Below are 13,336 nucleotides of genomic sequence, written 5' to 3'. Positions count from 1 at the left end.
TATATATGTATTTTAAAATTGACTTCAGTGCTGTAGTCTCTTTCACAGTAATGTATCTCACCTATTATCTTTGTTACTTAGTTTGACAGCATTGATGATGTTTCTAAGTAAATTGAGTAGTGACGGAGGGATAAGGCCCTATAACCCAGTGTGCTTTTTGTTCAGGTACCACACATGAGCTGTATCTGCATAACTGAATGCACATGAGATTTGTTTGTGAAGTAATCATTTATTATGCAAACACCAGAACTTCATTATATCAAATTTTATTAAATATGTACATGTTATTACTATTTAAAAGAATGAGTATCATTCCAAGATCTGCAAACTTCTCTCTAGCTTTGAGAGCTGCGGCAGAGCCTGTATTAATGCTAGTTTGAAAGCTGTAAGCTAATGCAGTGTCACTGTGAATGACACAGCACCACCTTTGAAGGCAGAACTTCATCAGCTGTATTCTTTAGTTACAATACAATCAAAAAAATCTTTCCTGACAATAATATATTTGTACATTGTTTAAATTTCCCAACTCTGTCCAACTTGTAGGATGGAAGCAAAGAATTCTGTCACGTTTAGGATTCTCAGATGCTGAAGAAGGGAATTCGTACCAGAAACATCTGACGGTAAAGGCCGTTTAAAGGCAGAGAAGGGGGCACAGGAAGCAAAGAGAAAGATGCGTCCATCTCCTCTGCTGGTATCCAGCCAGGAGGTCTTAATATTTTTCTTGCTTAGGGTCCCATGGCCTCAGTGAGGATAGTGCTTCCTATCAGTGACCCCCCTTCCCATCACCTCTCCACTAAACTGGTAGGTCAGCTTCTTCTTGACTTTCTTGACCTCCCCTGTCTTGCCGTAGTTTCTCAAAGCCCGTGCCATCTTCTGGTAGGTCATTTTCTTGCGATTGCCTTTCTGGATGCCCCAGCGATGCGCCAATGCTTCTTTGTGTTTGGAGGAGAACTGGAAAGTACCTTTTTCCTTGTCCACCCACCAGATGCTGTCCTTCATGTCTCCACTGCGAAGAAGGTCCAGAAGGAACTGATACAGACGTATCTTTTTCTTGCTGCCTGTGTGAGAGTCAGAGAAGAAAGGCAGTGGAGCATTAGTATTGGAGTGTAGTTCCTGGTGAAACAGCAGAACGTATATAATTGTATATAATTCATATAACTATATCAGCTAGCTTGTCAGTCACGTAACTTCTTCAGTTTGCAACATTTATAACAATAGACAGCGTTACACTGTGAGGACATAATGTGGATTGATGTACCAAGAAGAAAAAACAAGAATAAGGAATTCCAAAGGCCAAACTTTTTGAAATTAATTTGCTAATTTGAAGCTAACTGAAAAACATTGCTAATTTGAAACTAATCTGAAGATAATTTGGGCAGGTTATACATAACTGACTTTCAGGCATTGAGCACACAGAGCTAAATATTTTTAAAAATCAGTTCCTTGACCTTCTTGTCTTGGTTTTCCCATCTGTTAACGGAAATTGGAGTAGAAATGGCAAAAGCCATTTCCATTCAGGAAGCTGAGGAAGTGGGAGTACGTGAAGAAAAGAGATTTGAGATATGGACACAGTTATGGTCATAAAAGATTTGGAGGACAGGAGAGTGCAAGGAGTCAGGGAAAGTGAAGCTTTGGCAGCGGGATAAAATACTAGCACAGCAGTTCTACAGTTTTATTCATTATCATCATGGTAACGTAACAGCTGCTCAGCGCATAGCTTGATGAAGTCCCTCTGTCTTCACTGACCTGTTTCTCCGTGCATAATTCCAGGCCCAGGGTCCACACCATCAGTCTCCCCATCTGATACCTCCAATGGGGGGCTCTGCCTCTCTATGTCCTCCTCATCAGAACTGGGCTGCGGTGGAGAGGAGTACTGTAGGCACATCCGGGGCAAATAGGACACCTTTGGGAGAAAAGAGTAGTAGAGGGAGGGGGCAGTGACAGAGAGTGGAGCATCAAGACAAAAAAAGGAAATGTCATGGAGGGAGTTACAGAGAAAAGGGGGGAGAAAGTAAGAGGTATATGAGATTGTTTAGGATAATACTGAGTGACTTAGTTGTTGACATTTATAATAAATACTATGCAGTTTAGAAACACTTCCAGCTAACAGTCGACACTTGCACATGTACAAAGATGCATCTTCACAAGAGGGAAGGAGGAATAAGGTGGTGAAAATCAGAACTTTCCCATATGTTATATCCCATGCAAGTGATATTGCCTCTCTTCTCCTGTACCTCCCCATACTTCCTAATGAGTTTCTGATCCCTGTTGCCTATCCCCAGTGTAAAACTGCTTTTGAGAACACTTTTTTCCTAACACAGACCTTCTGGAACTACTCTTTTAAATTTGAAAGAGCTGAAGAGTTCTGCCCTAGCATGGCTGCTTTGACCGGCTTTGGCTCTGTTGTTCTCTTCCTTTCTCAGGCATAGTACCTTCCGACAGCACTGAATCCCTATGGGACTGCATCCAACTCTGGAGGCGGGGTTACACAGGTCTGTCAGATTCCTGTCCTGAATTTCCCCTGTGAGGAGGGGAATAGCCTTAGCACTAAGATAAAGGATACATCATACTGGCTCACGTTCTCTTTTCCTAAGTGGCTATCTGAAAATTCCCCATTAATGGGGATTTCTCATGTCCAAAGCTAGCAAGCCAGTTTTTGTGCTAAATCCTCTTGCCCTTATATAGAGGTCTTGTCAGGAGCAGTGTGGAACATACGTCAGCGCTGTAAATTCTCAGTTGCAGTCTGGTTTGTTAGGGATCATGACCAGTTGCCATGAATTATTGCAGTTTCTTATTTAAGAATGAGAAACAGATCAGTCTGAGGGGCAGGGAGTAAGAACCCAATTCCTACATTAAAAAAAACAACCAACGTCCCCAGCATCTATATGAGCAGCATACAGAATGTGGTTTTCATGAAATGGGCCACATCGATAGTCCTGGAAGGTGAGCTCCTTTTGAATTGCTCTTCCTTCCCTCCACCAAGAAAGGATGTCTTGAGCCTGATTCCCTTCCCAGGGGACTTTAGGCACTGAAGCGGGGAGCTGGTGTTCACTTCATGAGTCACACCACCCACCCCATGTCGGGCTTTGCCGGGTGGTGCTGTTCAGATGAGTTCTGCACCAGCTTAAAATGTCCCAATAAGGAGTGTGCAAAGGGCTGGTTTTGGGGTGCAGCAGCTGGCAGTTAATGAGTTGGCAGATTGGCTGGAGCCGATCTGGCAGGAAGGCCAGGATTGGGTAAGAGTGTGTGTAAGCTTCCTGTCAGATCCCCCAGAGCGAAACTTCAGCCCTCACCACAGAGTCACCTTTAGCTTTCTACAGTTAAGAAAGCTGCGGCCTCAGGGGTAGGAAGGAAGGGAGAGACAGTGCCATGGGGGGAAGGGGAATGAGAAGGTGGGACAACGTCTTACAGGGGAGGGGAACAGAGACTGGTGCCCCTGCAGAGAAAAAGGTTGTGGAAACCTGGAGTGCACTGGGGGCTGGTGGGAGTAAGGAAACCGCTCCTCTGGGGCTGGAGGGGGATGGTGGGAGAATGCTGTGGAGGAGGGAGGGGGAACGGTGTCTCACAAGCAAAGGGAGTTGCAGAGGCCAACCTGGGGAGTTGAGTAAGCTTCCCCCACACCGTCCCCACTTTCTCCATCTGCTGTATTTTTGCTTACGCTTACTTTGCACCTGAAACTCAGCGTAGGTCAATACATACAGTGTCACACAGTTATGTTACACAGAGTCACAGAGGACCTGCTAGTGTGTGTGAAAGAGCCAGGTTACTAATACAGTTCTGGAGAGAGAAAGCTTAAGAAACTGCTGGCTATTTTCCATATTCTGATGTTATCTCAGGGTCTGTGGCATCCATTTGTGATTTTCCTCTTTCTAAAGCTCTTCACAGTTTTCCAACCTTTTCTTTCATTCTCCCTTCAGAATGACTATTCTTTTCTTAATTTATTATTTGGGAGACCGCCTGTTGGCAGGCTAACAAAACTTTTTAAAGACATCTTGTCCAAGAACAGCTTGAGCCTCAAATTTGATTTCACAAAATAATGTGATATCAACAGAAAATTAGAGAAATATCTTTGCATGTTCTTCCTTTATTTGCAAACTGTAACTCTGATATTGCACAACAAGCATGGGTGCAGTTAGTAACTGGCAAATTCAGTGAAGGATTAAAGCTTGCTTCCTGGTTCTGTTTCTTTGAAAATGCCTTGAATAATAGTATGTGTTGCCTAGGACTGTGGCTGAGACACACCAGAGTTGGAACCTCAGAGCATGCTGAGTACCACTTGCATGAGCTACTGTAGGTTAAAGTAAAAAGCCAAAGATCCCCAGCTGGTAAGGAAGAGGAGGGTAGTGGTGAATTCTACCTACTGATATCTTCTGCAGCTTGGTATGGGGCGGGGCAGAGAGAGCACAGTGCTCTTTATCAAAAGTTGCAACAAAATTAATTCTCTGCCTTTCATCCTGAAATGAAAGATGATAACTGAGTAGAATGAAGTGGGATAAGCAGAAGCACCCTCTCTTGTTTTTTGGTGGTGCTTCCAAAGACATCCATAAAGGGGCTAATTTTTATTCTTTGCCTTTAGCTGGAGGTAACGGTCGGCCATTATGTATTAGCAGTTGCAGCGAGCAACTGAAATGACTTGAAGCTTCCCACAGACTGCTGTTCCATGAAGCATTTTTTATATTTGTAACTTTCTGTTCCTAATTCTTTGTTTGTATCTACATCTTATATTCTATTCCTGATTTTTTTTCTGAGTAGTAGGTAGAAGTTTGATGGCTTGCAGTCAGTCAGTTTCCTGTTGACAGTGTTAACTTACTCACTCCATTTTTTGCCTTCTTTGTTTTTGATTAATACAGTATTTGTATACAATTTCAGTTGCTTTGAACAAAGAAGCACAAAACGGCAACTCCACGCATGCAGTTTCTCTCACAAAACTTCAGCAATGGCACCATTATATGCAGCACTGTAATCAGCAAACACTTTTTTCTCTGACCTCAGTCCTACTCTGTCTTGTATTCAGCACATTGTACGTAGCTTGTCTGCCTTGGGAAACTCCTTAGCACAAGATCACCCAGCTTTCTTATTGCTCCCAGTAATGACTTTGGGCATATTCTTGTAGGATCAAGAGTTAAAAGTGATCTCCACACCCACTTTGTTTAGTATCTTTGCAGTACGATGGAACCCCTTATAATTTCAGCTTTAGTGAGAATTCACTGGCACTTTGGTGACTTTGGCATCTTTACTGCACAATGGAGTATCTTTTTTTACAGGGACATGACTGGCTTCATGTAAAATTTGAGCAGAGACAAGGCAGTGTGTTTTGGCTTGTGACTTATTTACTTGCACGTAAAAACACAAGTAGGTTGTCCTCAGCCTGTTTCGCTGTGGTAAAATTACCAGTGACTTGTCTTTGTTAGCATTTCTTGTACAGGTCATGTAAAATTGTCAGGGTTGCTTGGAAATATTTAAAACTTTCCCACTACTTTGAGGCTCAGAATACTTCCCAGTAGTCATGGATACCCTTGCTATGACAATGCATAGCTTCTCAGTTCCTGTTCCTCTGCAGAATTTCAAAACAGTTGATTTTCATTCCAAATAAAACAAAATTTTGACATTTCAAAGACCTCCACAAAATACAATTATCTTTTTAGGCACAGTTTGAGGAACACGACTCCTCATTATCCAGATAAAAAGAATACTTAAACCACATTTGTCCTGAGTTTTATATCAAGTGCATGTGCAGTAAGAACTTGTATAATTCATTTCAGCAATCTCTTTCACATGCATTCCCTGATGCATTATTTTCCTTACCCTTAACTATCGTCCTAAATTCTGAGTAAGGGTTTGTAACCATACCTGATGGTTGAGTCCGATGTGTGTGGTTGGGATTGCGGAATCCAAGACATGCATTTGTTCAATCTCCATGTGCCTGTACAGCTGCTGCAGCTGGGGAGGCTGTACACTCTGCAGTTCTGTGAAGTGATTGTCTCCAAAGGTCTCAAACTCACTGTGCATGTGGTGTGGATGATATTCCCAGTAATGATCTAAAGAAAATAAAAATAGATTGTCTGTCATTACAAGATTAAGAACCACGGCGTTTACCTGTCTTTCATTGATTCCTACTCCTGTCACTGTCCTTTCTGCCCTCTCCACACCACCCCTGTTGACCTTTCTGTCTCTGGTGACAATCTATATAGATCCCTGTAAAGTTTCTTTTCCTAATCTCATAAATGCCTGTGGCTGGAAAGTAACACTTAGGCCACTTTAATTAGGAGAATACTCTTAGATGGAGAGATGGATTTCAATGATAATTTAGCATAAGATGCAAAAGACATTAATGCTGGCACCTTTCTCAAAAAGAGACCATAACGATCTTACATTTTCATTCTTGAGGCAACAAATTCTACTGATTTACATATTGTCATATTCTCATTACACTCTTCCTCATGGCACAGAAATGAGGAGATGGAGAAAATTTACAGATTATTCTGCAATTATCTTCAGTCTTTATTTTACTCTGCCAGCAAAATTTCAGGAATGCTGCAGAAAAGGCATGGCACTTTGCTAGTTATTTCCTGTAATCATGTGTTGATATGTCACACATTTTTCAGTACCAATACTAAAGAATAAAAGGATAAACTGTTGCGGCAGTCTGGTGCACATTGTTTACAGTGAGGCTAAATTCTGATGCAGACTCTCTCTACCTTTTTTATCTCCTTAGTATGTTTGAAATTTCTGTGATAATTTAGATTTTTTTTTCAAAAACATAAAAAGTACTCAGATAACCACTGTCCTGTTTCCTGATTTATTTACTTTTGAAATTAAATTCCATATCATTCTCAGTTTTAGATTTCTGTTTTTTTTAGTTCAATATAAGCCTCCAAAATTTTTAGAATTTCATATTTGCTGCTCAAAATTTAAAATCTGTTAGAGGAAATGTGAAGCATTGCAAATTCTATTTCTCTTTTACATACAGTAGCTGCATGCATAATTATGCACATATTTGTGCACACTCTGTTTTTTAAAATCAAAGTCAACATCACATCCTCTGCTCTGACTAAGCTAGGAACTAATCTTCCATAGTTTACCTTTTCATGCATCATTTTATGCATGGCCGAAATTTCTTTATGATATTCAGTATAACAGTTCTAATTTATATCTTACTATTGCGAGTTTTCTTCCCTTGTATTATTATAAATCATTTCTGTCCTACTTTTCACATGTTTTCAGGTTGCTATCATGTATCCTTACAATCTACTGCTAATTATCACTTAACCCAGCTGCATGTGTTTAGCTCTCAGTCTTTCAATATAAGTCAGTATATTCAGTCCCCTAATCATACTTGTGCACTTCTCCAAGCTCCCTCCCAGCTGTTGACATCCTTTGGATAATGCGATGGATAGAACTGAACATGTTGTTCCAAGTGTAGTTGTACTGAATTTACAGAGGAGCAATTGTCTCATTCTGCAATATGATGTTATTGTGTATGACATTATCTGGATACTAATGTGCTGTGAATATTTTTTCTTAAATACCAGTTTCATTCTTTCTCTCAGTTCTATCTCCTCATCCTTCCCCACTTATGTTTCAAACAAGTAGGTCTAATCTCATTGAGGAGTTGAAATCCGGGATAGTGGCTTCCTTTAGAGGGAACTCAGTGATATGTTTATACCAAACATAGTTGTACCTGAGAAGTTGTAAGCTCTTTTAGCTGCCTTTATGGCTCAGGCCTGTAGAAGTTTATTTGGAGGCTCTATCAGACCATTTACCACACCAGTGCTTACTTTTTTGTCCTTCCTGCTTTTCTGATTCATGGATAAACCATGTCACTGCATGTGAAAGGGATGGAAAGGTGTTTATAAAAGCACCCAGGGAGCTGCTGCATTACTTTGTAATTTCTTTGCTTTGTTCTATAGCGCTTTCTGTGAGCCATGTATGGACTTTATAGCCCAAAGTTATAATTACAATGCACAGTAGCACTTCTTCATGCTGTAGTGCTAGAGAAAAATTTTGTTTTCTCTGGAAAAAAAGTGGGGTTTATGGTGCAAAGTACCCAGGTATTTTTACATTCACATCTGCTCCAACCCAGGAAATGGCAGTGGGTGAGTTTGAATCCACAGGTCATCTAAGGCTGCGTCCTGGTAGAAGGCTTTGGGCACTTTCAATCTGAAACTTTTTTGTTTAGTTGGAAGACTAAGATCGATGCATAATTGTGAGGATGACAAAACCCAGGCAAAAGTCTTACTAGTAGTAACTATGGCGGTCAAGAGAGAACACAGTACATTTCCAACATGCATAGCCATGCATATTTGTGCATGCTCTGAGTGATCTACTTTTGATTCTTCTTAAATATTTTTTTGTCAGCAGTCATGTTTTTATACTTCAAGATACCTCTTAGTTTTTTGGAGCCTATGACAAAGTTCCTGCTGCCTCCAGAACTGTTCTTTTAAACAGTTTCTTGGCAAATAAATTAACATGTGGAACACTATTTATGCATATTCATGTTAATCACTATGCAATATTTAGCCTATTCATTACTGAATTTCTTTTTTATGGAATTAGGTGCTGCTGTAAAAATACTATAATAGAATAGTACTAATAGCACAGCATCTAGGCATTTACAGTGACCACATAATACTAATATATTAAAAAATAAATCTATGTCAGAAATTACTTCAACACAAACTTATGTCCAAATATTCAAGTTATGACAGAAGGTAAAGTCCTTATTTCTTTCTAAATTATCTATAATTTCACAGTGATGCTTAGGAAAAGCAATATTGTTTTAGTTACATTAAAAGAGACATTCTGAATTCTGTCTCCACAAGCCCCTCTGCAGTTAGACGTCCTGGCACATTATTGCACATGAAAATATAAAAAAATTCTAAATATCTGTGTCCACAGTTATTAGAGTTATCAGCAGCTATTTACTTCTATGTTCTTTGTTAGTGTTATGTCAGTAATGCATAGCAATTCTGTTCTTTTCTCAAAAACATAAAGGTGGAAGGAAGAAAAAAGAAAGGAGAGAAAAATTCTAGAAATGGAAAGTGTCTATTCTTTGGGTAAAGGAAAATGTCATGAAAAGCCAAGCTATAGCTACACAATGGAGTCATTATGAGAAATTTCATGTGAAGTGAAAGAGGATGTGAAAAAAATTCTCTCTTATAGAGACATGGAGATTGTGTTTGTTTTGGTCTTGTATGTAGCGAAAGGTTAGAGGAAGGACAGTCATGAATTCTGAACTCCCTCCCATGACAGAGAGGATGTTAGCCTGTTGGGAAGCAATAGTGGACCTAAAGGCATTGTGTTAATGTTCACCATGGAGGTAGCTTCTCGCGCTACAGGTGAGAAAACATAACTGAACTTTCTCAGTCATCTTCTGACCAATGTAAATTGCTTTGCTCCTGTTTTAAGAGATGAATAATGTTAGAACCAGCAGTTAGAATATGAAATAGGCTTAAGGAAGGTATTCATTATAAAGTGGAGTAACAGGCTAAATCTGCATCACGCAATGCAAAACCATGCAGAAATTCATGAGCCAGCTCTTGAACCGGAAACGTGACAGCTCTGTCAGCACAGCACTCTGCCCGCTCTAAGGAGACGACTGTGTTGACATGGCTGTACTTGTGAGGTCTGAGCTAGTGTCCCTGAGTGGTTCTGCTCTGTGCTGTACAGATTTTCCATCTCATTTTGAACTAGGAGAGGGTTTCTTACAGAGTGCCACATTGCACAGCTTAGATGTTCCCACTGTGTTTCGCCCATGTGAAAAAACAAGCCAAGAAAAAACCCATAGAGGAAATGAGAAAAATATTGATGGACACTGGAAAATGAATGTCTTGATTCCCTACAGAATCGCTCTCTGTTGAGTGAAATGCTGTGCTCCTAGGCAGTGCAGCAGTCTAATCTATAATGACAGGAGGATCTCATTAGCTGTCACTTTACAAACTTCATGATTTTAATAATGCCAAATGTTGGAAAACCTATGAGTCAGGCCCCAGCAAATCATGAGAATGGCTTTGAAGCGAGGGGATTTTTTAATGAAGTTTGGAGTTCTTTCTATTTTCCATATAGCATTTAAGACTAAGGTTCACATGTTTGGACTTTCCTCCACTTCTATGTGGGCTAAAATCCTAACAAAATCAAAGCTGAGATTCTTAAATGATCATATTACTCCAGGAGGTGGGATGAAAATAAAATCCCAAATCACGAAATCTAGTAAGTTCCATGAGGCTAGCAACAAAGCGAATGAGGGTCAGCATTCAGCTTCATACAAAAAGTGATTTTTACTAAACCAATAATGTTTAGTAATAACTTAGACACAAAGCTGCAGTGGAATTTTGTAATTACTAAGATTGCATCAGTGTTACAAAATATGCTGTATTACATTTACAGACTTACTAGCATAAAAGCTCAGGGTAGGGTGATGGACTAATACATGATCACTTGAAGTAGCTTCTGTCCTGCATGACTGTGTCTCTGTGTTTATTACAGTATTCACAAAACAGTTAAACTACAGTATACAAAATAAATGCAAACAATGCATGATGTGATGAACATATGGATATTTTTATGGTGTGTTTACTTGCTTATTAAATTTAGTGTTCACTTACTGGCAATGATCTCCTACATATTAAATTAGTGACACACTATTGTGTGTACTTTACTGCCTACTCACATAAACATGGAGTAAGGATTGCCTTCAGCATTATGTTCTAGAAAAGAGACAGGAATGCATGTAGCACAGATCTACAGATTAAGATATTGCCATCTCCCTTTCACAAAATTAATTTGCTAGCAGTGAGAGAGAGGTAGTCTGACACTCGAGCAAGACCCTCTATTTCTTTAGCAGTCCCTTATCAGCGAAATCAGAAGTATTATTCTGTCTTGTAGTATCTATTTACTTTCTCTGGTAGCTTTTCTTTGAGGTCCATAGTGGTATTGAGTAGACCTGCAAAATTATTTTTTATGTATTGCCAGTGATCTCACTACACCCCAAGCCAAACTCCTCTCTCACAATTCTGTCCTACTTATTTCTTCTTTTTTCCTATCTAATCATGTTCTCAGCTCTTTCACTTCACTGTTATCACTGCAGCACCTTATTTATTCTTTTTCCCCGCCATTTTTCAATCATTGTGCTTTTATCCACATTGTTCTGAACACTTAGTACATGTTTCTAAAAGCAGGTTGTGACATCCCTTTCCTGCTCTTCTGCACAGCTCTTCTCAAGACCCACTACTTCTGTCATGTTAACAAAATGAAAGCCAAAGTTAGGTTTGTCAATGTTTATAGGAAAGAAGCAAAATGTGTTAATTTGTGTTTTTCACTCCCCTTTGTATTCTTTGGTTGTTCATTGCTCTGTTGGACTGTGAGCAATTCAGGAAAGCATAGGGCATAATAGATATTTAGACACAACCAACTACATTACAGGTGCTTTCATAAATAAAAAATTGGTTGAAATGTGGAGGCTGGGATTAAGTTGCCTCTTCCATAACCACTTACTGTAGGACTTAAAACATTAAACAATGTTTTTTGGGGTCTTTAGGACAAGTGCAACACAAGTTTAGGAAGAAACAAATTTCTGTCCAAAGTGGGTGTTTAGGTACGTACTTAGGCCATAACCCACACAGGTGACTTTCGAGTTTTTGTTGTGTTCATTATGATGTGTAAAAACGTGTTAATGATCTGAGCAGTGTAGCTTAGGAACAGCCTTCCAACAGAAAAATGGGCAGTAAGCCAGATGGGATGATAAGATTATGAAAGAAAAAGGGATGTTGTTGCTTGAGGTAGCCTAGATTTAATGACAGAAAAGTTATTTCCCAGTGCTTTTTTCTACATGGCATCTTTTATATTTATTGTTTAATTGTCACAATTGCCTTTTGAGATAATAAATATTATCCTCATTTTATGGGTGTGTAAACAGGTACAGGTTATAAAATGTAAAAACCCTGAATTTCCATGTGGAATTTGCTGGGTTTGATTAATGTGACTTGACAGATGCCATGAGATAACTTATAAAAACTGAATTAATTCTTTGTCTCCAGGTGTTAAGAATATCATAGGTGTTTCCTGAATGCAATGTAGAGAACAAACTTAGGTAGGAAACTTTTTCAGTTAAATGCTCAGAACAATCCTATTCTGTAACTTGCTGTCCCTTAAGGTAGCTTCTGTTGCCACGATAAAACAGTGCTATGCTGTGAAGTTGTTAGATGTCTTAAATTAAGCAGTGATGAGTCTAGTTGCTATATCAGTGGGAGTCTTTTAGGGAAACTCCAGGATCTGAAGGGACTGCCACAAGTGATACAGTAGAACGGTGCTTTTCCTTCCTGAGTCAATGTTGACTCTGATATTTCCAGGGTGGTGTTGCTGGACCATTGTATTGCACAGGAGACAAAATTCACAAAGACTCCCCTCTGCGTTGATTTAGAGTCCAGTACCCGGACAACACGAAAATATAAAGACACCAAAGCTTTGAAATCACATACATAAATTGAAGCAATAAATAATCATACAGTATTTTTATATTGAGCTAGGTTTACGTACAAACATCTACAAGGAAGTTTTACATAGATTTAGAGAGAGGAAGTACTTGGGTGTACTGGAGGAAAAGTGAAAGTTAAAGCTAGGTGTGGCAGCATGCAAAAGAGATCAAAAGAAAGGGAGAAATATATGGAATTGAAAAAGGCCAAATACGAAAGAAACATAATTAAAATGAAGGTGCAAATAGAGTATCTGGGACCTAAGTCAAACAGGAATTGGAGATGGGAACACCAGAAGAGAAATACAGTATTGCAAATCCATGTCCTCAAAGAGTTCTGAAACAAGCAGAGTGCTTTAGATCTGCAGAGGAAAGTAAAAACACAGTGAAGATAATGAAGGATAGAGATCATGAGATCCCACCTTCCTGGCGATACACTGAATGTCCTGGAAGCTCCTTGCATCATTCAGTGCTTTCTAAAACTCTCTTTCAGAGAAACCATGTTGCAGTTGCTAGGATGGAACAGTGCCATTAAGCAGAATAAAATATTGTTGGTTTCTGATTTGAAAGTATGTGCCTGTACATTATAGATCACAGCAACATTTGTTCTTTTCCCAAATGTTCTAAATCTCTTTCCTGTGGTATCCCATGAGACTTTATGCTCCAAGGAGGTATTTTTTAACTTACCACCATGACTCTCTCCATCACTGTTGAGATATTGGTAATAGTCATGGGGCTGTCGGTAGAGGTCTGACTCATAGGGTACCATATCTTCAGAGGGCTGTAAAGAGAAGAGGAATTTTTAGAACTGTAAGCTTACACAAATCCCTCCAAAATTATTCATATAGTTAGTGAAGGGGAGATGCC

At 39.4% G+C, this 13,336-nt stretch overlaps 1 protein-coding gene across 1 annotated transcript in view; it reads right to left on the bottom strand.

Annotated features, from left to right (window-relative positions):
• Nucleotides 1-213: 213 nt before the first annotated feature.
• Nucleotides 214-13,336, bottom strand: part of SPI1 (Spi-1 proto-oncogene) — a 20,031-nt gene continuing 6,908 nt past the window's right edge. The window contains exons 2-5 of the mRNA XM_009329711.1: nucleotides 13,157-13,250; nucleotides 5,851-6,038; nucleotides 1,747-1,903; nucleotides 214-1,058 (exon numbers count right to left, since the gene is read on the bottom strand). Of these exons, the coding sequence (XP_009327986.1) occupies nucleotides 742-1,058; nucleotides 1,747-1,903; nucleotides 5,851-6,038; nucleotides 13,157-13,250 (756 nt within the window). The 3' untranslated portion in view covers nucleotides 214-741. The remainder of the gene's footprint in view (nucleotides 1,059-1,746; nucleotides 1,904-5,850; nucleotides 6,039-13,156; nucleotides 13,251-13,336) is intronic.

This window comes from Pygoscelis adeliae, unplaced genomic scaffold (genome assembly GCF_000699105.1).
Source record: "Pygoscelis adeliae isolate BGI_AS28 unplaced genomic scaffold, ASM69910v1 Scaffold117, whole genome shotgun sequence".
NCBI lineage: Eukaryota > Metazoa > Chordata > Aves > Sphenisciformes > Spheniscidae > Pygoscelis > Pygoscelis adeliae.
Note: the sequence above shows the minus strand (reverse complement) of the source record. Positions and strands in the feature narration are given on the sequence as shown.